We start from the raw sequence: 25249 nt of genomic DNA on the forward strand, positions 1-25249 counted from the left end.
GGGGAACGAGTGTGTGCGAGTGGGTGTGTTGGAGGTTTATGTATGTGTGTGTGTGTGTGTGTTTATATATGTTTGTGTGTGTGTGTGTGTGTGTGTTTATGTCTGTGTGTGTGTGTGACAGGAATAGTGTGTGTGTACGCATGTGTGTGAGTTTGACTTGATGTGTGGTTGTAAATATACATGCATATAGAAGCTAGGTGTGTGAATGGATCATGTATATTTATGTGTGTGTGCCTGGGCCCGTACGGCAGTGGGTATGTACGTATTATGGCAGCCTATTTCACATTTATGTAATAACTCTTTTTTATGAGCTTCGAGCGTATGACAAGGTGTAGTCCATTATGCTGTTAGTCTGGGGCACAGGTTGGGTCATAGTTTTCTCGTGGGCCCCTTCAGGTGTGAAGAATGCGGAAACATTTTACTAGCAGAAGCTGTAAACAGCCGTCCAGGTGATATTCCATAGATACATCACAAAACTATACATAGGTACCAATAGTACTAGTAGCAGTATACATTACAAAACTATATGTACCAAAGGTATTAGTAGCAGTATACATTACAAAACTATATGTACCAAAGGTATTAGTTACAGTATACATTACAAAACTATATGTACCAAAGGTATTAGTAGCAGTATACATTACAAAACTATATGTACCAAATGTATCAGTAGCAGTATACATTATAAATCTCTATATAGGTGCCATCAGCGTCCACATTTCTATGGGGTATCAGAGGGTATCACAGTCAGACCCAGGTGTCCCCTCCGACGCGCTCGTCCTCTTTGATACCCATCGGCACGTCCGGTGTCCCCTCCAACCCGCTCGTCCTCTTTGATACCCATTGGCACGTCCGGTGTCCCCTGCCAGTCTGTCCAAATTGAAAAGCCTTCTGCTGGGCGGTCGCTCTCGCCTTGTCAAAGGATCTCCACAGCTTCTTTAATTCCCTGACCTCCCGTCCATCTCACCTTCCCTCCAACCATCTATCCCTCCATTCCTCCACCCCTCCCTCCATCCATCCATCCACCCATCTATCCCTCTACCCCTCGCTCCGCTCCCTTGTGTATGGTGCCCTTGGCTGTGACCGAGTGATTTATTCTACAGGGCGTGTAAGATGGTCTCATGTTGCGCCATGATGGAGTGACTGAGAGTGTGTGTGAGGGTTCTGTGTGAGTGTGTGTGAGTGTGTGTGTGTGTCTGTGTGTCTGTGTGTTTGTGTGTGCATGCGCATAAAATATTGCTTTCATGGGGTGTCATATTGCCCAACATCTTTATTCTGTCCTTGTTCATGTGTGTGTGTATTTCTGTGTGGTGAGTGTGTGTGAGACTGTATATGTGTGTGTGGGTATGTAAGTATGTGTGTGTGTGTGTATCGGTCACGGCAGAAGATGTCTCATTGCCTAGCCAGTTTATTTTGTCCACTTCAGTGTGGATTCTCTTGCAGTCTGCCTAGCACAGGCACCCAGGGGTTGTTCATCAAGTCCTACAGACTGCAGAATGAATGCAGTGTTTGTCACAGGTTCCTATAAAAGTGCTTGTTTCAGACTGTAGTTCACTTTAAGAGCCCTGTGAAAGCAGTTTCTGTCATTGTGGGTGAATATGCACTCCAAAGGATCCTCCGAAGGCTGCCCAGTGTCAAATCTATGGAGCATGAACAGCTGTTAAGAACCCTATGTGTGTGTGTGTGTGTGTGTGTGTGTGTGTGTGTGTGTGTGTGTGTGTGTGTGTGTGTGTGTGTGTGTGTGTGTGTGTGTGTGTGTGAACCTGCGTGCATGCATTTGGCTGTTTTTTTCATGTCCAAGTATGCTTACACATGTGTGTTTTTGCGAATCTGCTGTGGCATGTCTGAGCGTGCATCTGTCCCGCTCTGTGTGTGTGTGTGTGTTTGTGTGTGTGTGTGTGTGTGTGTGTGTGTGTGTGTGTGTGTTTAACTGACAAAGTGACAGGCAGCGTGGGATCTGAGGGCCAAGCCAATGAAGCAAGTCATTCATCCAGCGCAGAAATGGCGAAGATGAGAACAGGGCCAGTTTGTGTTCCGTCTGACTAGATGCCTAGTTGCGTGGAATGAGTGGTTACGGATGAGGGCCCTAGTGTGTCCTTTTTAATTTTGTCCTCCCTGAGGACTTGTCATTTTATTGGGGCTCCAGTCTATCTTTTCTGCCCCCCCCCCCCCACAGCCCAGTCAATCCACTGCTGCAGTTTCATCTGTTCAGAATGGAGTGCGGCGTCTTAAACTTCAGACTCTGGGAACGGTAGCAATCTGACGAGGTTGTTTTGAAAAGCTTTAGGGCTGTTGTTGTTATTTAGATAGATAGATAGATGGATACTTTATTAATCCCTTTATTACATTTTAGGGCATCCAGTAGCTTTTTGCATTTAGTTTTTACTTCAGAAGCAGTGAGATACACGCCTCAAAGAGGAGCACAAATAAAACATATTAAAAGAGTCTGGGTCTCAGTCATTGAAAGGCACATGTCAAGGCCAGTGTTTTTTAATAAAAGGAAGTTTTAGTGTGCTGTTGGCCCATTTGTCACGCCATTTCGTCTTTCATCTCACGCAGTCGTTCATTCTCATGCTCTTGCCATTCTGTGGCGTGTCTTCTCCTTCTTTCCCCTCGCTCGCATTCTCTCGGTGGTCCGCATCCCTGTCACTCTTCAAACAAATACACACACACACACACACACACACACACACACACACAAACACACACAAACACACACGCTCTCAAACAAAAGATCAGACATGGCTGTGATCCGTAAGGGTTTGGTGACAGGATGCTGGATCGGATCAAAGTGCAGCCAGATCAATACAAATGTGGATGACCCAGGGAGATTGTCAACACTAACCCCGGGAACACCCTACTGCATCTGGGCACAGCGAGGGAGGAAGAGCCCTGGAGGCAGGGTGGCGGGGGCGGGGGGGACTGGGACGGGGGAGAACAGAGTGTTTCTGCCAACATGCGCTCACAAACATCTGTCATGGTAACAGACTCCAAATCTAATTCTGTTTTTATTACGTGTCAGATGAATGGAGCTGAGACAGTCTTTAACTGCTGAGAGGCGATTGATGAATCTCTTTGTTTGCTTTCTTTGCCTCTTCTTTCTCTGTCATTCCCTCTCTTTCTCTATTTCTCTCTCTTCTATCTCCCCTCCCTAAACTCAAATCCCCCCCCTTTTCTCTCTATAACTTGCTCTGCATTTCTCCCCTTCTCTTTTGAGTTATTCTTTCTTTTTTCTTCCTTTCTTTTTTCTCTTTCTCATTTTTTTCATTCATCTTTCCTTCTTTCTTTTTTATCGTTCTTTCTTTAAATGATTTTCCTCTTTCTTTCTGTCTGTCTGTCTGTCTGTCTCTGTCTGTCCTGTTCTGGTAGGTTCCTCTGTGTGACTCCACCATGGACCACGTGCTCTGGGGGCTGCTGGTCCTGGGTGTGGTGGTGACGACGGCCCAAGCCTGCCCCAAGTACTGCGTGTGCCAGAACCTCTCCGAGTCCCTCGGCACTCTGTGCCCCGCCAAAGGCCTTTTGTTCGTGCCCGCCGACATCGACAGACGCACCGTGGAATTGCGTCTGGGCGGCAACTACATCTTGCGCATCACCCAGCAGGACTTTGCCAACATGACGGACCTGGTGGATCTGACGCTCTCCCGGAACACCATCGGCTACATCCAGCCCTTCTCCTTCGGCGACCTGGAGACACTGCGCTCCCTGCACATGGACAACAATCGACTGACGGAGCTGGGCCCGGACGACCTGAGAGGGCTGGTCAACCTCCAGCACCTCATCCTCAACAACAACCAGCTGGGGCGAATATCCGAGAAGACCTTCGAAGACCTCGCTCCTTCTCTGGAGGATCTGGACCTGTCCTACAACAACCTGAAAGGGCTACCTTGGGACAACGTCCGACAAATGGTCAACCTGCACCAGCTGAGTTTGGATCACAACCTGCTCGACTTCATCCCGGAGGGGACGTTCGTGGACCTGGAGCGCCTGGCCCGTCTGGACCTGACCTCCAACCGGCTCCAGAAGCTTCCGCCGGACCCGATCTTCGCCCGGGCCCAGGACCTGGCGCTGTCCACCACGCCCTTCGCCCCCCAGCTCTCGCTGAGCATCGGGGGCAACCCGCTCCACTGCAACTGCGAGCTGCTCTGGTTCCGGCGTCTGGAGCGCGACGACGACCTGGAGACCTGCGCCTCCCCTCCCGGCCTCAAGGGGCGCTATTTCTGGAACGTGCGTGAGGAGGAGTTCCAGTGTGAGCAGCCGCTCATCACGCAGCACACCCACCGGATGCTGGTGCTGGAGGGCCAGACGGCCAGCCTGCGCTGCGAGGCCGTCGGAGACCCAACGCCCACCATCCACTGGATCGCGCCGGACGAGCGCCTGCTGGGCAACTCGTCCCGCACAGTCGTCTACGGCAACGGCACCCTGGACATCATGATCACAACCTCCAAAGACTACGGCACGTTCACCTGCATCGCCGCCAACGTCGCCGGCGAGTCCACCGCCACTGTGGAGCTGTCAATCATCCAGCTGCCCCACATCAGTAACGGAACAGGGCCGGCAGTGCAGCCCAAGTCGAGGCTCTCCGATATCACCGGGACAACCAGGACCAGTAAGGGCGTGCCCAAGCCCCAGCCCGAGCGAGCGGTGTCTGCCTCAGACGTGACCTCCACGTCCGCCCTGGTCCGATGGTCTGTGAGCAAAGCGACTCCTAAGGTGAAGATGTACCAGCTCCAGTACAACTGCTCCGACGATGAAGTCCTCATCTACAGGTAAGGAGTTTTTTCTGTTTTATTTCTATTCCATTTCATCATTACGCCTGTGATTATGTATGCATAGGTTACTAATTTCAGTCATAGAATATACATTATGTTTAATTTGTATGCATATGTGTAGAGAATTACAAGTTAAAAGTTAAGAGGTTTGAAGTTAAACACTAATTCCTTCAAAGACAGAAACATTAAGATTAACCCCCAAGATTAAACCCTATACTGTTATAAACCTCAGAATTGTCAGGGGTGGGCTTGAAATAGGCCCTTATTTCAGCCAGCTGGGGTTCGTGTGGAAGGGAGGACATTATTCTTGCCATGTTTGGCGGCGGCAGTGGTGGTGGCGGCGGCGGCTAAAAGCAACTCTGACTTAAAAGCTGAATGATGATCTTTTACAACCCTCCCCCCGCTCAGTATCAATAACGGCGAGTGGACGGCCGCGAGGTTGCCACAAGGCCCCAACGCAGTTTTCTTTAATAGTATACACACTGGCGACGGTCTACAGGGACACATCCATCATCCAGCGCGGTGCCTACTGAATTGTAAAAACGGGGAAAAAACAACTCCTCCGTCGCACCGCTTCCTAGGATTTCTTTTTTTTCCCACATCATCCGACGTCTCATTCACTGAGCTCCTTTCTGCCCATCTCAGCGCCTTTTCTGCTGGTAATGCCTGCACGGGGAATTCTCCAGTCGCACGGGCCGGACGTTCCCGACTGTCAATCCGACAGCATTTCATGAGCCATAACTGTATTACGGCTCATCCAGACAGAACAGCGCAGTAAATCTCAATATTAGTGTGTAACCAAGCAGAACGAAAATCCAATTATTCCATGCCGGTTCAATCATTTATCCATTAACGTCCGGGGAAGATTCTGATCATTTCGATCTTTTAACCCCCCCTCCCCAAAAAAAAAGAAACACCACATGGAGCTGTTACCCCTGGTTATGCTGTTCCTACAGTCCTTTGCCAAATCAATGTTACATTTTACATTTACATTTAGTCATTTAGCATGTCACTGTCAGTGGAGGGTATAGACCTAACAAATGCAACTGCTAGCACTTGTAAACACGGGATGCATACGTATGAAGCACTTATTTGGACAGAGGCACAGTCCACTCCTCCGACTGCAGTCCAGTCCATCCAGTGGCCGCCATGACTAGCATCAGAATGCGCCCCTTCTCTCTCTCTCTCATTCCCTCTCTCTCTCTTTCTCATTCCCTCTCTCTCTCTCTCTCTCTCTCTCTCTCTCTCACTTCCTCCTTGCCTCCCTGTCAGAAAAGCAGTCCTTCCTCCTTCTTTCTTTCGCACACATAATCAGCCACAGTCAGAGTCCTTCACAGAGCTCTTACTGTCTCGTTCCTTCCTTGCTTCTTCGGAGTGGTACGATCACGAGGCGATTACAGCTAGAACAAGGCAGATTTTTGGATTCACTCCCTGTGGCTTCGAACAAGATAGAACCATAACCCACCCAGCCCACCCCACCCCACCACAGCTGATAACAAGACAGAACAACTCCCCACGCCACACACCCACCCTCCATGACTTAAAACAAGATAGAAGCCCCCGTCCATCCGTCGCCTCCCCCGATCAGAAGACATATAATGGAGAATAGGTTAACGTCGTTATCAGTATCCATCAGTGTTGCGTAAGAGCTGCCAGCGCTTGAGAAAAGGTGCCTGGCGTTGAAACGCTGTAATGGAGGTTATATGTCCGCCGCGGATCCTGAGTAATATTTCAGCTGAATTGCAATGAGGCCTCGGAGCCATACTTTAGCCTGTAATGGCGAGACTGTGCCGTGCTCTGTGATTTAGGGCCCGCCACTCCCTTGGGGTTGTAGTGTATTCCAGGACTGATAGCGCTCACTCCGACTCAGGTCTTATTGGTCATTACCTCAAAATGGGGATGTCGTGGATCGTAGCAGCAGTCTGCCTCGCTTTTTCTCTCTTTCTCTCCTTCAGTGCAGTTCTCTCTCCCTCATTCACTCTCTCTCTCTCTTTAGCTCTCTGTAGTTTCCTGTCTTTCTCTCGCTCTCTCTCTCTCTCTCTCTCTCTCTCTCTCTCCCTCGACCATAAATAAATTCTAATTGATCCGGGATGTCAGATTGTTGTATCGAGCCTCTCCGGGGCTCAGATTTCAGGTTTATATAAAATGAGCCCTGTCAGTCTGCTTTTTGGTTGGCTTCCCTTCATCTTCTCTTCTCTTCTTCCCTTTCCCCTTCTTCTCTGGCATGTGTTCATCCTCCGTTACTGCCCTAGCAGATAGAGCTGTCCAAACTTCCAGTGTTTTTAATACGACAAATGAAAATGGACATCACTTAAGCCTAATCAGGGGTAGGACATGTTTCCAGTTTAAAAAAAAAAAACGTGTCAGGCATTACCCTCTATTTCAATTCCTGTTGAATGGAATTATCCAACTGTAAATGATGTAATTAACTCCGTCTGTCAGTCACACCCAGTTACGCGGGGTAAAATATTGCGGTGGGGTGACATTCGGCGTCGGAAGTCAAGATGGATTGGCAAAGAAAAAGAGGAGAGGGGGGAAAAGTACTTTAGAGGAAGACAAAAAAAGAGAACTTAAGAGGTTTTGTAGGGTTTTCACGTTTCTCTCGTGAGTTTCAAAGACAGCCGGCTCTTTATGGAGAGCAGCCTCCGCTGACAGTCTAATTAGATTAAGGAAACACTCCACAGATTAGTTTGTATGTGTTGACAGTTCAGAAGCTAACTTCATCCCCCCCCCCCCTCCTGTGACCCCTCCCCCCTCCCCCTGCTTCCTCCCCTCACCCCTCACCCCTCCCCACCCCGCGCCTCCCTCTGTCTACATCCACACGCTCTGTGGGGGCTCTGCACTCAGGAAGTCCATTTCAGCTCCATCCCAGACACTCCTCAAACGCATAAAGGTGCCGAGGCTTCACACTGCGCCTCAGCCAGAGAGAGCCAGTTACTGGTACCTCATTAAAAGGAAAGTGTTCTCGCAAGGCAGAGGTGTTGTATATGAAACACACACACACACATGTGCATGCACACACATATACAGACACAAGCACATAAAACACACACACACATGTGCGTGCACACACATATACAGACACAAGCACACACACACATATGCTCGCACACACATATACAGACACAAGCACACACACACATATACACACACAAGCACACACACACACACATGTGCGCGCACAAACATATACAGACACAAGCACACACACATGTGCGCACACACATATACAGACACAAGTACACACACACCTACATGTGCGCGCACACACATATACAGACACAAGCACACACACACACACACACACCACACACACACACACACAATCTCACAAATGAGAGTGGAGATTGGCCCCTCCGCAGCAGGCATTCCATGCCTGTCTAGTTGCTCTGCCTTTTTAATGCACTCATCTATTATGGTTATGGAGAGGCAATAGTGTAGAGATTTTAGAATGCACTAAAGGGCACAGGCACTCAGGCTCACACAGCACACACTCACACAGCACGCACTCACACAGCACACAATCTCATCTGCACATACACACTTTCACATAGTCACCCATGGAAACACACATACACAAACACACACCAGACATACCCTCGTCATGTACACACACACACACACACATATATATATATACATATATACACACACACACACATACCCTCGTCATGTACACACACACACACACACAAACACATATATATATATATACACACACCACACATACCCTGGTCATGGACACACAAACACACAAACACAGCTGTCATGGCTGATGTCATCTCTCAGCTATAACAGTTGAACAGCAGAGACAGCCCTCAGTGCTCAGACACGGCCCCGTCTCCGGTGTGGGAGCTGGAGCTGAGGTCCATTAGCCTGCCTACCTAAGCGTAATCACATCTCTGCCTTCTCACATGACGGCGCGCACTCACTGAAGCCCACCGGATCATTACCCTTTAGTCTTATCCACTGTACATATGCGCATCTGGGGAAACAACCTGGGCGAACCGGCGCAGCCAAAGAGCTTGCGTTTCAGAAATCAACAACCGGCATGTCTTGAGAGCTGAATAGAAAAATGTGTTGGATAACGAATGCAACAAACCAAGAGACAGAGAGATAAAGAGAGAGAGAGAGAGAGAGAAGATAAAGAGAGAGATAGAGAGGGAGAGAGAGAGAGGCAGAGGTGCGGATGATGAGTTCATCCAGGTGGAAAGCAGAATAGGCCTGGGGTGATGGTTCGATCATTTATGGGGCTTGTGCCGTGTCTTGTTTTTGTAAATGAGAAATGAGATGAATCAAGGGCTGTTGTGGAGTAGGGACTGGAGTGTATGTGTGTGTATGTGTGTTTGATTGTGAGTCTGTATGTATGTGTATATATATTTATATAAATGTGTGTGTGAGAGAAAGAGAGAGAGAGAGTGTGTGTGTGTGTATTGGCAGGATGGAATGGGTAGCAATCTTGCTCAGCAGCGTCATACTGTAGGACTCACTCCCTGATTAATGTTATGGCCTCATGCCGGCCCCGCAGTGGAGGCAAAGCGCCTCTCAAATTGGCTCTCTCCGCCTGAAGGCTTGAAAAAAAGGCTGTTTTTTCACCTCTCTCTCTCTTCCCTCTCTCTCCCTCTCTCTCTCTCTCCGTCTCTCTCTCTCCCTCTCTATCTCTCTCTCTCTCTCTCTCTCTCTTTCTCTCTCCCTCTCTATCTCTCTCTCTCTCTCCATCTCTCTTTCTCCCTCTCTATCTCTCTCTCTCTCTCTCGTGCACGCATTCTCCCGCCTCTCCTTCCCGTGCCACGCGATAAGAAGCGGCAGACGTTTTCCGCTGGCCTTCCACTTTGTCCCGATGCGTTTGAATTAAAGTGCATTAGCCGGTCGACGCGGTCGGCTCGAAATCAATCAGGACTGGGTGTGAGCAAGCGAGCGAGGGAGCAGGCGGCAGGCAAGAATCGAGTTGATATGAACGGTCATCGAGTGATGAGGGCCCCCCACCCCCCTTCTCTCAGACCCGTAAGAAGCCAATTATGAGCCGGTAATAGATTGCATCGCCTAGAGGACCAAAATAGGAAAATTCTTAAATGATTCTCATGTCTAACTGCCCTCACTGTAATAGTTAGGAATATGGAACATACTTGCTGAAAATTAGTCAGAAAGAGGGAGGGAGAGAGGAGGGAGGGAGGGACGGAGGGAGAGAGCGAGAGGGAGGGGGAGATAAACAGTCATTTTAGGCCTGTGGACAGTCTATCATTGGTCACATGTATTGCACAAGGGTGCATGTGACTTAGCTCTTAAATGGCCGGATGATGAAGTGTCTTATTATGACCCCTGAGTTTGACCCCAGGGTACTAGCCATCACCCCTGGAGACAGGCCAGTCATGTCCATCAAGGGGGTGGACAACTGATGCGTCCGTCCACAGAACCTTCTACAGTTTGTTTCCACCACTGCCAGTGTCCAGGAGACAGAGACATTTGGGGCGTTAATCCACATTTGAGCCGTTTGCTGTTTTCTTCCAGCTCATTGTTCTCTGTTTATTGGTGCGTTATTGCTCCTTCATGACTGAGGTATCAAATGAAGCGTCTGTTCACTTCTCCAGGACAGATGGCTCAAAGAGATAAAAACCAATTACGACAGGCTGTCAGCCCAAGCAGGGGAGAAAGGAGAGCCGCTGAGAGAAGAAGAGCTTTAATGAATGAATGCTGTTTTAAAGAAAAGCGCAGAAGAAAAAACATCGCTGTGGGAATGATGATTGTAAATTAAACTTAAGTACCAAGTCAAGATGAATGCTCATGTGCTTGTTATGAAAAAGGACATTCAGGCGTTTGTTCGTCTAGTGTCTTTTGGTGCAGTGATGAGTGTGTTGATTACCAAGGCACACTTGCAGAGCATTTCTGTTCAGGCTCCATTTTCCAGCGCGGCGGTCATTGTTCTGTTTTTGTTCTGGCGGAAGGTTCCGGAATGGAATAGCGCTATTAGGGTAGACAATAGCAAACATGTCTCAGCCGCCTGGATTTCACAGGCCCTTAAGTGAGCTACAGAACAGCAGTGAATGACTCACTCAAAAAATTACTCCAAATGACTGTAACATTTCCTTTTCTGTTTTTTTTCCAAATCTTTGTGTATGTTGTGTGTGTGACTCATCTTGTGTGTGTGTGATGTGTGTGTATGGTGTCGGTGTGTGTGTGTGTGTGTGTGTGTGTGTGTGTGTGTGTGTGTGTGTTGTGTGTGTGTGTGTGTGTGTGTGTTCGTTTGCTCTTTCTCTCGTAGAATGATACCCGCCTCCAGCAAGGCCTTCCACGTGACCAACCTGGTGTCGGGCACCAAGTACGACCTGTGCGTGCTGGCGGCGTGGGACGACACCGCCACCACCCTGACGGCCACCAACGTGGTGGGCTGCGTGCAGTTCTTCACACGCGACGACTACCCACAGTGCCAGTCGCTGCACAGCCAGCTGCTGGGTGGCACCATGATCCTGGTGGTGGGCGGCGTGATCGTGGCCACGCTCCTCGTCTTCATCGTCATCCTCATGGTGCGCTACAAGGTGGGCGACGCTGATCCTCCGTCCAGCAAGCTGACCAACGTGAGCGACACCTACTCGCAGACCAACGGCGGCCGGCTGGGCCAGAATGGCATGCCCATGCCGCCGCTGCGGCCCACGTCGTCCGGGGCGGAAGCCGGCGTGTCCATGGCGTCCGGCAAGCCCAAGCCAAAGGTGATGATGCACAACGAGGTGGTGGAGTTCAAGTGCGGCTCGCTCCAGAGCAGCCTCTCCTCCTCGTCCTCGTCCTCCTCTTCGGGCTCGCTGGCAGGAGCGGGCGGAGGGGGGGCAGGAGGCTCCTACAGCCCCAACACCACGCTGGCCAACATCTGGAGGTCGGCCAACCCCAAGCCCCGCGCCAACCTGGACCAGCTCCTGGGCGCCTTCAACTCCCTGGACCTGCGGAGCCAGGCTGGGGCCTCGGGCGCCTCCGGGAGCCGGCTGGGACGAGGCGAAGGGCTGTCGACGCCCTCGTCGTCCGCGGCGGCGGCGGCTCCCCCCACCGACAAGGAGCCTCTGCTGGGGAGGACTCTGGACTCGCGGCTGAGCCGGCTGCTCATGCTGCCGCTGGACTCGCGGCCCAAGCGGAGCCAGTCCTTCGACATGGGCGACTTTGCGTCGGCTACCGGCCAGCAGCTGTGCAGCTACCCGCGCCGCATCAGCAACATCTGGACTAAGCGGAGCCTCTCCATCAACGGCATGCTGCTGCAGTGCGACGAGGAGCAGGACACGGGAGGCAGCAAGGGCACCATAGATGGCACCTCCGAATGGGTCATGGAGAGTACTGTGTAGGAGAGACAGAGAGAGAGAGAGGGGGGGGGGTAATGAAAGACATTCTTGAGATTATATATAAGTAAATATATAAATGGATAAACTAAAGATATATGGATTAAGGGAAAGCCATGCTTCAATGGACCCACAGAACATTGTATTGGGATTAAGAGGGACGAGGTGTGTTGTGTGTGTGTGTCTCTCTCTCACACACACCTGGTTCTGCATGAAGCTCATCAGTGTTCAGTATTGGTTATGTTTCGTTTCTTCAGTGTTGTGACAAAAACAAGCAAACAAACAAACAAAAAAAATTTACATTCATGATACGCCTTTACAGTTTGGGGACTGAACATTTCAAGGATCAGGGTGAAGGGACAGCGGATTCCCATGCGTGCCAGATGTGTTTTTAATGTATAGGTGAATAATCTGCTTATGAGTTTATACGAGTGTGTGTGTGTGTTGTGTCTGTGTGTGTGTGTGTGTGTGTGTGTGTGTGTTTGAGAACATGGTGTAAGTGGAAGTGTGTGTGTGTGTACATGGTGTAAGTGTGTGTGTGTGTGTGTGTGTGTGTGTGTGTGTGTGTGTTGTGTAAGACAATATGTGCGAATGTTCGTGTGTTTGTACATGCATGGGAAAAGACTCAACCTGAATATGGGACAAAAAGTTTGCCCCATAGTAGGAGTAGTTTGCCATGCCAATAACGTCAAAGACTCTGATCAGGAAAAAAATTATATTTAAAAAAAAAAAAAATTCAAATACATGTAATGAATTTAAAAGTTTTATATTTTTTATGTTGTCGGTCAAACACGCATACTCTAAGACTGCTCCCACCCTGCTGAAGAACTGGAGACTTTTGGATCTTTGAGACAAGACGAGACGAGATCTTCCCCGAGCTTTTCCCAGCCGCCTCTATTCATCTTACTCTGTTATGGTCTGAAAGGGTCTAATTTTTACACGCACCACCATCATCTCTTCCCTAACCCAAACTGACAGAATGTGAAATTTGTTTAATTGATTTGGGGAAGATGTATTCAGACCTGAGATTCCAACCATAAAAAAAAAACATCTAAATGAGCAGCTCAGGCATTGTAAATCATTCTGTAATGGGGTTTCACATCACATCTGAAGGCTTTGTGTTGTTGTGTATTCCCGATGTACAAACCAAAAAAAAACAAAAAAAGGGATTTAATCAGATGAAATTAATTTATATCATCATGGTGGGCTTTTTCAGTGGACTTTGGCTGTCACAGTGGGTTAATTGCAATGAAATTCGCTTAGAGGATCAGCAAATTATCTCCCAGCGGAGGCCTCTTTTGTCCCCTCGATGTGGAAGAAAAGACGGGCTCCGCTTCTCCACTCCAGCCGCTGAAAGAATGAATGGCTGAACCAGACGGAAGCTCTGCTCCCCTGGCCGGGTGTTGCATGGCGAAGGAAAGGAAACAGAGTCTGCATCGGCCTCACATTTGGGAGTCTGGCCTTAATTTTGGTCTTTTGTGTTCTTTTTTTGGTTTTTGTACATTGACGTTTGTACTTCAGAAAGCAAACAGAATGTATTTTTCATTTGAGGTTCTGTTCTCAAAAAAAAGGATGTCTTTGAAATGGAGTGCACTTGAAGTTATGACAGCATATGTCCATGTGCATATCGCGCTACACGAATACACTAGTATTTGACTGCTTTTGTACTGACAGGTTTAGACATGACAGTCTCTAAGTCTAATATGATGATCCGGTGTCGTAAGAGAATCCAACCCAGTCGTCTCTGGGTTCAGAGGTTACAGAGAGCAGATACAAGAGCTCTACTCTGACAGCATCACATCGCTCACAACAACAAAATCCATTTTTTGTATTGTCAGGACTCACTCCAGACCTCATGAGCCAGTACAGTAGCACATGGTGCAAATTTATGGAAGCCTCAAAAGATACACATATGTTAGTAAATATCGACTTGCTCTGCAAATGAAGGATTTTTTACTTTGATGTGTTAAGCTTCCTTGTGGGTCCCTGGTGGAATTCGGTTGACCTTTGACACTTACTACAATTGTCATTATTATATGGAAATCTCTCTCTTTTTGCCAGTCAGGCCAGGCTGGAAGTGTACACTAATTCTGTATATGGGCACTCTTTGTGTCTGGATTGTGAGTCAGGCTGTTGTGGGACAGTGAAGCAGCGTTGTACAGTACTGTTTTTGTTTTCTTTTTGTTCTTTTTTTTGTTCTTTTTTTCATTTCTTTTGGTTCTGCAATGATAAAAAAAAGTGCGGGGAGCAGCAAAGTTTACTTTGGTGTTAAAGCGTGTCTATATACGTACCTCACACATGGAGTTGTACAGTAGAAATGTTTCTGTGGTCAAATCTTTTTGTTTTTGTTTTTGCTACAAAAAAAAAGAAAGATAAATATGAAGTTGTCTGAAACTAACTGAAGTTTGCCTGAATGTTTCTTTCATATTGTAACTTTCCATTAGAACTGTATATACATCAGACATCAAAAACATAGGGCGTGGGCAGGGTTGGTCTTATGGCCAAAGAGATGTCAACAAACACAATTAGTTAAAAAGATAAATAAGGATTTTTGTTGTACTTCGACACCATTAGTAGTATTAATAGTTGTAGTTCTTGTAGTAGTAATATGGAATTGGAAAAGTCACTGGCAAGGTCTTCCTCAAGTTATCTGCTACTGATATCTATTTCCAAATCTCCTGTCCCACAGACTGGCTGACAGTATTAGAGAGGGAGTTCTGAGCCGAGGCTTTTGTTTCAGAGCAGCAACCAGCTGTACCTGCGTTCACCTGAGGATGCCCTCTAATCCCATTAAATACAAACATGTTGTTCATGTCTAACGTCAGGCCTTTGAAAGGTGCCACTTGTATGACCATTGAGTTATCCAAAAAGACAAAGTTTTTTTTTTATGTTTTTTTTTTCAATTGGTGACGCCAAAATAAAATCAAGCCTATGAATCAACCCCCTCTGGAAAGGGTCGCTAGCCGTTAGCAACAATAGTCTTAAACGGTGACCTGGGGAAACTCCGTATTAACTGTTTAGCGTTGTTTGAGCTTTCCAGGAGAACCTGGACTGACTTCCTCACGTGGAGGCTCACCTCGGATCAGGACTAGTCTAGGCCATTCAAACTCTCTCTCTCGCTCGCTCGCTCGCGGGTGGTCCTGCCGCACGGAGGGACATGACGCACGTGGATACCGCAAGCACCAGATTGGAACAAGAATTGGTTTAAAAGGACGCGAGTGAGCGAGTTTGTTTGCGTGGTTTACCTGAGGTTGGTGTCACGTCATCTTAGTAGGTGAGGGGTGAACGTTACCAAGAAAAATAAAACTGAGACTGTTGCTTAGACATCCTTGCGTAAAAGGAAGGGAAGAAAATACGACAGCTATTTAGAACTGCAGATGTCTGCCTTTTTTTTCTTGCTGTTGTCGTATGTTATAAAAACATGATGAAGAGATGCTAGACTTGCTAAGAGCAATTGTATCAGTTCTTAAACGTCTTCTTCTCTTAATTAGCAAAGATCACAACTGAGACATCATTTGTCTTCCCTGATTTACCACACAAAGATCCTAGCTCTCTCTGTTGCCATGACAGTCGGAGAAACGCTATCAGTGGATCCAGGACAACCGGTGAATCATTGTACTGAACTCACTGCTCCTTTACATCACATCACTCGCATCATAGACAGACTGTTCCGTGGAGAAACCAAACAGAGAAAATGAACAGAAGGAAAACGTCTTTAAAAAACATCTTGCATAAGCCACCCAGGCACCTCATGTTTTAAGCTGGGGCCACCTAAACGGAACACACCCCCAAGCTCAAATCTGGTCCTTTATTGGCCAGGCTGTCCACTTCCTGGGGATGCAGTTTTCTTTTTGACCAACGCAGCATTTGGGTGGCCTAAGTGTTTCCCTCATCTTCATGTACTGAAATACCTTGCAGGTCTCAAGACCCATAGTAATTACACTGGGGCTTTTTTTTACAGACAGGTCCGTTTGATCATTTACTGTAAACTCAGGGCCACTCTGGTGTTTCCAGGTTCTATTTGTTGCATGTCTGTGTTTTATTGCATTTGATCAAGACCTATTCTAAGGTCTGGAGCAAACAACGACCTAAACAAAACAACCTGCCCTTCCACACACACAGCAGAGCGGTCAGTCTCCCCAGCACGTCCACACACACACAGCAGAGCGGTCAGTATCCCCAGCACGTCCACACACACACAGCAGAGCGGTCAGTCTCCCCAGCATGTCCACACACACACAGCAGAGCGGTCAGTCTCCCCAGCACGTCCACACACACACAGCAGAGCGGTCAGTATCCCCAGCACGTCCACACACACAGCAGAGTGGTCAGTCTCCCCAGGCAATAACACTGTAGAGACATCAGCATAGAGGCAGTTAACTTGGGTTCACACATTTTCTCAATGACCCACTGCTAAGGTGCTAAGCCATAAAGCAGCTCGATGTAGCAGCTCAATATAGCCTGATTGAATCTATGGCTGCCAACTCTGCCATTGTTTGGGGGAGAATGTTATATTTTGATCTACACCTGTCTGTGTACTAATGAACACTGTGCTTTGCCTGACATGACTGTGGCCATAAATCATGTTTTTGCAGTTTGGTTTTCAATTGAAAATCTATCCAATGTGATCAATACAATTGATTACACCCACACCATTGCGATCACTGCAGGCACCATGAGCACCTTGAGCTCTGACTGGTATTTCAGCATTTCATTTACCTTATTTCATTCAGTTGCAGCTTAAAGAAACGATTATGCAGTACAAAGGATTCCCAAGGCCATGCAGACAACTGTGTACTATTCAACTGCAGAATCACATATGGCTTTATGATTGAGTTGGGGGAAAGGAGGGAAAAATAAATGTTTGCATTTCAGATGAAAAGAGGTTAAAAAGAAAGCGTTTCCGCTGCTGTGATGCTCATGGAATTGTCTTCAGATGCATAGTCATCCTGTCTCCTCATCCTTCATGAAGCAAACAGAGCCAGCATTTCTTTCCCTAGCACCGGCTTTTGTATTCTGTGGGAGAAAGTTAAAACGATTCTGCATTGGAAAGGTCTCCGGAGTGAAAGAAATTAACCCTTTATTTACAAGAAAAGACGGAGAAAGGGTTGTCATAACAGTAAAGGACAGGGATTACAATTCAGTCAGGACCACGTTCATCAAATATATATATATATATGTCTATTACCAGTGTGCAGCAGTATAGCGCTATGCCTCTGTGGTGGGGGAAACTCCCTGCCCGCCCTTGCAACCGTATATGGTCAGAGCGGGGGTGGGGGGCAGAGGAACCCCCCCCCCCCCCCCCCTGGGTAATAGAACAGATAGCACAGACATAAAAGGACATGAAATGAATAACAACATTGTCTAAATGAACATTTACATTCAATACAGACAGACAATTAGTCCAAGGCGGGTGGGTGAGGCATTTATTATGTATTCACTGTACAGAGACTTTCACCAAAGCAAGTTACATTAAAAGGGAAATTATACAGCTCCTCAGGATGTGTGCACCCTTGGGAATTGAACCTGTGACCTTAGGGTTGTTCGTATTGCTCAACCACAAGCAGATGAATTCAGAGGTAGAGACTGGGGGGGGTGGAGGTGGGCGCCCCCTGCTGCCGAGCAACTCCACACGCAGCCGAAGGTCTTTAAGAAGAGCACCCTGGTATGTTTAACGGGATTGGTGGATGTAACGAGTCAGGTGACTGTCACGGATGAGTGGCGTGCCCCTTGCTCGGCCTGAGTGGAGACAGAGGCAGGTAATCGATGCTTCCAAGATCCTCTCCCACTCTGTGGTGCCTAATTGAACGGGGCTTGATTGTCTGCATGTGAGATGTGCTTTGAATCACACGGCTGAGAGATAAACTGTTAGTTCGCTCCTCATACAGCATACGCTCCATACCTTTCTGGATCAACCATGACGGTTACCACCCCACCCCCCCACGCCTCTTCTTTATCCCCTCACTAATCTCCTCCCCTGAAGACAGAATGGTGTTGGGGAAAGACCACAAGATGGCCTCCCCTCAGACCTCCAACTGATGAAAATCTCCTCTGGCCTTTTCATACACACAGTACCAATGGGCTGGACAACTCAACACAAACATTCACTGGCATTCTGTGTTAAATGTGATTTTATTGCACTAAATACGAATGGGAGTGTAGCCCCCTGAGCTTTTCTATTGGCTTCTTGTGTTGTGTTCATTAACTAATGCAAGATCAGTTCAAATCATTTTAGAACAGTGACTAATAAGACTCAATGTCTCTGGATGAGTTTGAATTCCAGTTAGGGTCAACGGATCATCACCGAAAGCACTGTGGAAACCAAGTGACAAATTCCCACACGATCTTTCAAAGCAATGCATTTCCCCCTCTCCCAGTTTGGCAGGCGGGGCTAACATTGAGCCTCATAATGAGGAAGACTTCCTGCCTTCTCCATGAGGTACCTGAGGCGATCCACCTTCGCCATGACAACATTGCGAAGCACGCATGCACATCACAAGGCCTCCAACAGCAAACTATCAATTATTATTCATTTGTCACTACAAAATGCCATAACACACTGGCATCCACATTCATCAAATCAGACTATTTCATCATCTCACACCCTATGGGGGGGGGGGGGGTTGCGTTTCCCATGGTCTCACTCATTTCATTTAGTGAGTGCACACAGTTCACTGTCTCTCTCTCTCTCTCTCTCTCGCTCTCTCTCTCTCTCTCACTGTCTCTCTCTCTTTCTCGCTCTCTCTCTCCAGTTGGTACATCTCACACACTGTAATTAGCTCCTTCTCATCTCATTTCCATTTCCAATTAGTGCTGCAAAAACACACCGCATACAACATGCAGTTTCTCCCATTACACCATACCATTCTACTCCGAATTAAAGAGTGTATTACATTTATACATAATGATATACTTTTTCATATAGCCCTTTAATAATATTTCATATTATGTTAGCTGAGGCTAATGTTGATATAATTACCTGTTAACACAATATTAACCGGAGCTAATCGTAATAATATTCAATAATGTGTTAAGTGAAAATAAGGAAGTTGGGCATAGGGAGGAGGCCCAGCCTCCAGAGTGGCTAACCATGCGGGGCCAAGCAGCGGTGGCAGACAGGGGCGATATAATGATGAATGTGGTCTCAGGTTTAATCCAGCGGGCCCAGGTGAGACGGCAGCAATTGTGCTGCATAGCTATTCCCACTGTGAATGATAAATGTAACGACCCAGGAAAGAAACTGCATTATTTACCAAGTCAACCTGTGTGGGTTTCTTTCCTCTCTCTCCCCCTCACTTCTCTCACTTCTTCTCTCTGTCTCTGAGTCTCTCACTCGCTCACTCATTCTCTCAGTGGGGTAGGTAAGTAATTGCCCGAGGCTGTTAGTCAGTTGCATGTAGTCATGACTTAAACATGATCGCCTTGTGAGCAGTACTGATGTAGGGTGGCCCTGTTGCAAGCGGCCGGTACCCTGACGTCCCCTGGGCCGGCTGCATGCTCGCGGCAGAGCCGCCGCGAAACAAGGATGGGTGGAGCACACCGCGGCTACTTATAGAACAGATGAATAATTTACCACGTGTTACTTAGGATTCTCCAGAGGAGAAAGCGAGGAGGAGGATGATGAAGATGATATTTATGATGATGATGATGATGGTTACATATACACACACACACACACACACACACACTCCAAACACTCCAAGCACACACAATAATGATCTCTATTGAATTAATAATAAGGTATCTTATTAGCCTCCGATTGTGATTGATTAGGCTAAACAGGTTTACTGGATGTTGTTTGAATGCTGAGAAGACGTAATTGCAGTCAGTGCAGTACCCACTAATTCACATCGCCATCTTCTGTGACATTTATCGTCTCCAACTGCCCTGCTCACGCTCCTCCGCCCCCTGCTGTCCATGTCCTTGAGCTGATTTACACTCCACCTGCCTCAGACAACACACTCTCCAGCCAGAGACAATTGCCAGGCACTTCATGAAACCACTCTGAAACACACTACTGTTATAGTAAGTGTGCCGTTAGAATGGAGGAAACCAGAACAGAGGAATCCATCCTTTTCTATTCGTACAGCGTAATGATTCACTCAATAAAATAAAATAGCTTGCTATTTAAACTTAAAGTTAAACTGATTAAAAAGTACAAAAATACTTGCCACACATTGCCGCTGCCCTACAAGTTCGTTCAAACAAAGAATAGGTTGTTAAAAGGCACTGAATATTTAACAATGGCACCTGTAAGATTTGGGCACTCCAGTCTGTCAGCGCGCGGCGAGATGGTCATTTACATTTCTCCACTCTGGGGAGGGACGGGGACAAAAAGACTTTGTCAAGGTTTGAAATCTTTATGTCCGCTCCCCCTCAAGGTTCTCTCTTAATTCAGCCAGCACAGCGCTTTTGCATCTCAATGAGCTCAGAGGAAATAAGAGAGAGAAAAAAAACAGAGTGATAGTCTGGCGCCGACATCCTCGGCCTCCTTGCTCTCCCCTTTGTCTCACGGCTGTGTTGCGACTCTCTTTCGCTCTGTCTTATGGTCAAAGGCAGGTAATCAATGAGGCCTGGACCGGCTCCCACTCGGTATTGACGCCGCTGCTGAGGGACTCTCTAAAAAGCCATGAGGGACGCTCAGTCATTATGCGAAGCTTCCTGCCGAGCGGCCATAATTTATTCAGCAACGGCGCAGAAAGACAAGTATCCGATCTCACCTGGGGAAGACAGGCAGGGAGGGAGGGGAGACACAGGTACGAAGAGGAGCAGTTGTGTGTGTGTTGGGGGGGCAAGGAGAGGAAGAGAGGAGGGAAAGGGGAAAGACGGAGAAACAAGAGAGAAGGGGAGAGATATTGAACAAGTGAAAAAGAGAGAGAGCGAGAGATGGAGAAATTGGAGAAAAAAGGAGAGGGAGAAAGAGATTGAGAATGGGAGAAGAGAGAAAGGGATATACAGATTGAGAATGGGAGAAGAGAGAAAGGGAGAGAGAGATTGAGTATGGGAGAAGAGAGAAAGGGATATACAAATTGAGAATGGGAGAAGAGAGAAAGGGAGAGAGAGATTGAGTATGGGAGAAGAGAGAAAGGGAGAGAGCTGGAGAATGGGATTAGATAGAAAGGGAGAGCGAGATTGAGTATGGGAGAAGAGAGGAAGGGAGAGCGAGTGAGAAAAAAAACAGACACAGAGATAGGAAAAATGGATCATTTCAAAGTCACATTCTCCTCGTCATTTCCAAATATTGATCTTCCACACAGCACTGCACACTTTAACAGCTCTGCTGTTACACAGATAGCCTCTATGAGAACACTGCCACCTGTTATGAAGCCCTCAGCGCACCCAGCGCATCACACGCCTCGCAAATGATCACAAACCGCCGAGGAGTCCTCCCTGTCTGAAATACTGCAGCCTCCGAGAAGAACACAGGCACCGGCGTCGCGTGGAGGGCCGAGGATAGCTGTCCCTCCGTGGTATGAAATCTTTTGAGCGCGACAGGAGCAGCGTGCTGAGCGTAACTCACTGTAAGGGCTTTGTTTTTTATTTATTTAATTAAATCTCCATTATGCGTGTCTGTGGCTGGCGCTATCAGGAGAGACACAGCTGGAGCCCTCGCAGTTTGGTTGGAGTGGAAGGGTGGCCTTATTGAATTAGCGCGTGCATGTGTGTGTGTGTGTGTCTCCTTCTCTCTCTCTCTCTCTCTCTCTCTCTCTGGCATTCTTTCTCTCGTTCTCTCTTTCTCTTTCTCTCTCTGCCTAGTTATCTTTTCTATCACTCTGTCTTTGTGTATGTGCATGATTGAATTGTATGTGGTTGTGTAGTGTAAGGGAGAGAGAGAGAGAAATAAACAATATGCACAATGTGAGTGTGTGCGTGTGTGTGTGTCCGTGCATATCATTCAGATGTGAGGGAGGGTATATCAGTAATGCAATATGTGTCGAGTCTGTGAGTGGATGTGCAGAAAATATTTGCACCAGTCTGCAGTGTGTAATCATAAAAAAGGCAGAGCTCAAACTGAGTGGCCTACAATTTTAACACACACTTTGTAAGTGATGCAACACTGCCCCCTGGTGGATTAAATTAAATATTATTTCAATCCTTCTCACAGTAATGTGGCACTTTGGATGATTAACCTGGTAAATCGAGCATAAATTACTAAATTAACACATTTTGGTTTGACACAGAATAAATGGTACAGTGCAGTGGATGATTTATGGTCTTCAAGTAAAGTAGAAAGGGCACAGCCCCAGAGAATCCTCCTATGCTAAAATCTGTTTCTACTGCACACACACACACACACCCACACACAGAGAGTGCACAGATATGAACTGCAGCTCCCTGAGACTACTGTAAAGACTTTTTGGTGCTTTTATCCTCTATGTTTATAGAGGAAAAACAGTCAGCCATTAAGGCCAAGACAACATTTGCATTTCAGATATGTGCCTGTTATGTGCCAGCCCATTAATTAGGCATGTGTAGATCTTACGCAACTGCTGCTGTTGTTGACGCCGCTGTTGCTTTGATGTTCTTGTTTGCTGTTGACTTCTGAGGCGTTGTTAGCTCAAAAGGTGTCAAAGAGGTGCTTTAGAAGTGGTGCGTTAAGTGCTCTCACGCTCATGGTGGGTGCACATGAATTTCATGAGATTTTCCACCGAATTCTGAAAGGTGGCGGAGGTCTGAGAGCTCCATCTGTAGGAAGGCCTAAACCCCTTCTCAGCCCTTGACAAGAACACCCACAAGGCCTACTTGAGGTTCTCTAAGGAGTTTTAACCAGAGAAACAGCTCATTGTTTTAACAAACTGTACACAGCGACACATTCTTGAATCACTTAAACTGTGGAGGACTTTGAATTAGCATTTATCTCTATAAAAGAATAGTGACAAGAGGTGTTTACTTCCTTGGCCTGCAGTTCTATGTAACTGCGTGCTGTCTGTGAACACATTTCATTAATGGTTGCCAAGAGGCAATTACACTGTTTTTAGCTAGTGGGATAGCCTATGAAACCTGCTTATCTACACAGGAGACAAACACACTCATGGTTAAAATCAGTTACTACTGTTCAGAGGATGTGAAAAAAAAGAGGAAGCTGTGGTTGCTGTTACTGACTTTAATATTTCAGTGGAGGAAGCAAATGGGAGAATTACCTCCCAATTATGTATGATCAGACTCACTGCCTAGAACACATATACACAGTACCAATCACTTTGCACAAAGGAAACATTATGAGCATGAAACACTCTTTGATAAGAAATGATACATTAGGTTAATTAACTTCAAAACATAACAACAAAGACCCTGCAGAGCGTATGGGCAAGGAAATGCTCCCTTAGATGAGAAATTTGCAGCAAATGTGAGAATGAGAACAGAGGGTTTTTTCCCTCTTTATATTTTCAGATGAAAAAATGTCTGAACATTTCGTTTTTCCTTCTCCCACTCTGTGGATAATAACATTAAAACCAAGAGCAAAATAACAGCCTGTAGTTCCCAAAATCTCGTTCTTGTTTAAATAAATATGCATTTAATTATATATGTTATCTACACTAGTGTAGATAAGACACGCAGTAAAGTTATGTCATTAAATTCGAATGAATGACATATTAGCTATACAATATTAAATATATATCATTACCAATGGTATGTAATGCAGAACAGGCCACAAAGTTTCAAAAGCACTCCTAGACCACAGTCCATTGGCTTGGCATGTCATCTACCGGTTTGGCAAGAGGCCATGGCAAAAGTGTTGCAAAAGTCATATTTAGGCATACCGTGGAAAAAAGGAGGCTTTCCAGTCAGCTGGTCTGGGAGATGTGGTGGAAAATCACCTTTTCTGGTTGAGCAGTCCGTCTGGCACCACCGCCTTCTGCTCACTGGAGTGTACCGAGAGCTCTTCCTTCCGCCATGCTGCCTGCTCTGAGATGAGGCTACGACTATGCAAATCTGGTTGGAATTTAAAATGATGTACAGCTAGGGCTGTGATGCTAAGCTCTCTCGCTCTCTTTCTCTCTTGCTCTCTCTTCCTCTCACTAATAAACAACGCCGTCTGACATTTGTCATGACATAGAGCTCAAGTCACAGCTTCACATAGCTATCTTGGGAATAATTGGAGACATCAATCAAAATCCCCATTATTCTGAATATGCCATCATAGAAACGTCCTCCTTGGTAAAAGGTATTTGGCAAAAATCCCAACATACCAAAGCAAGTTTATAATCTATATATATTCATATATAAATAAATATATATATATATATACATATATATATATATATATATATATATATATACAGTATATACTGTATGTGTGTGCGTGTGTGTGTATATATATAGCATGGATAGATAGATAGATATCCTTCAGATATATATGATATATATGTAATAATTATGGACGTTTAAGAGTCAGATGTCCTCAATGCAAAATGGCATGTTTTGAATTGAACTGAATAAAAACATATCGCCATAACCTCTGCATTGTAAATTTACACAAATTGCAAAAGAAAATCCCAGTACCCCGCCTCAGACGCCTGTCCAGGGCCAGCAATATCCGAGACCCTGGGGGACCCCAAACCGCCCATGATGCAGCACGCTCCCACCTCAGCGCAGGTGATGACGTGGTGGCTAACCTCTAGACTTTCATACAAACCACAGCCCGGGAATGTTGGCCTTAGCCAGAGTGGGTCAACATCATAGCCCAGCAGGTCACACAGAGAGTTGCCATGGGCCGCTTCTTCTGTGCCCTCCCTAGGCCGGACCGCTGCATGGTCAGCCAGTCTGATGCAGACACCCCAGCTGAGAGAGCTCAGGGCTGATGCCTCTGAATGAGCAATCGCCACCTACGCCACGCCCTAAAGCATGATGGTGTCAGAGACCGGGGTGACACTCAGGAGGCAGCAGCTTAGCCGTGACACCAGGGGCTCATCTTATCGCACCTCATCAGGGGTACTAGGGCTGAACGATTTGGGAAAATAATCGAATTGCGATTTTTTTTCCCCCAATATTGCGATTGCGATTTAATATGCAATTTTTTTTATTTTATCCTAATTTTTTTCCCAACAAATCGTAATGAATGATTCAAATATGACCAACACAATATTAGATACATTTAGTGTAAAATATTATTTCCCACATTTTACATTTTTATTTAACTGCTCATTACAGAATCAAGAACAA

At 46.7% G+C, this 25249-nt stretch overlaps 1 protein-coding gene across 1 annotated transcript in view; it reads left to right on the forward strand.

Moving 5' to 3' along the window:
- Window positions 1-12577, forward strand: part of lrfn2b (leucine rich repeat and fibronectin type III domain containing 2b) — a 100068-nt gene extending 87491 nt beyond the window's left edge. Inside the window, exons 5-6 of the mRNA XM_012826616.3 lie at window positions 3370-4766; window positions 11029-12577. Of these exons, the coding sequence (XP_012682070.1) occupies window positions 3391-4766; window positions 11029-12091 (2439 nt within the window). The 5' untranslated portion in view covers window positions 3370-3390 and the 3' untranslated portion in view covers window positions 12092-12577. The remainder of the gene's footprint in view (window positions 1-3369; window positions 4767-11028) is intronic.
- Window positions 12578-25249: the final 12672 nt, after the last annotated feature.

Source organism: Clupea harengus, chromosome 15 (assembly GCF_900700415.2).
Source record: "Clupea harengus chromosome 15, Ch_v2.0.2, whole genome shotgun sequence".
Classification (NCBI taxonomy): domain Eukaryota; kingdom Metazoa; phylum Chordata; class Actinopteri; order Clupeiformes; family Clupeidae; genus Clupea; species Clupea harengus.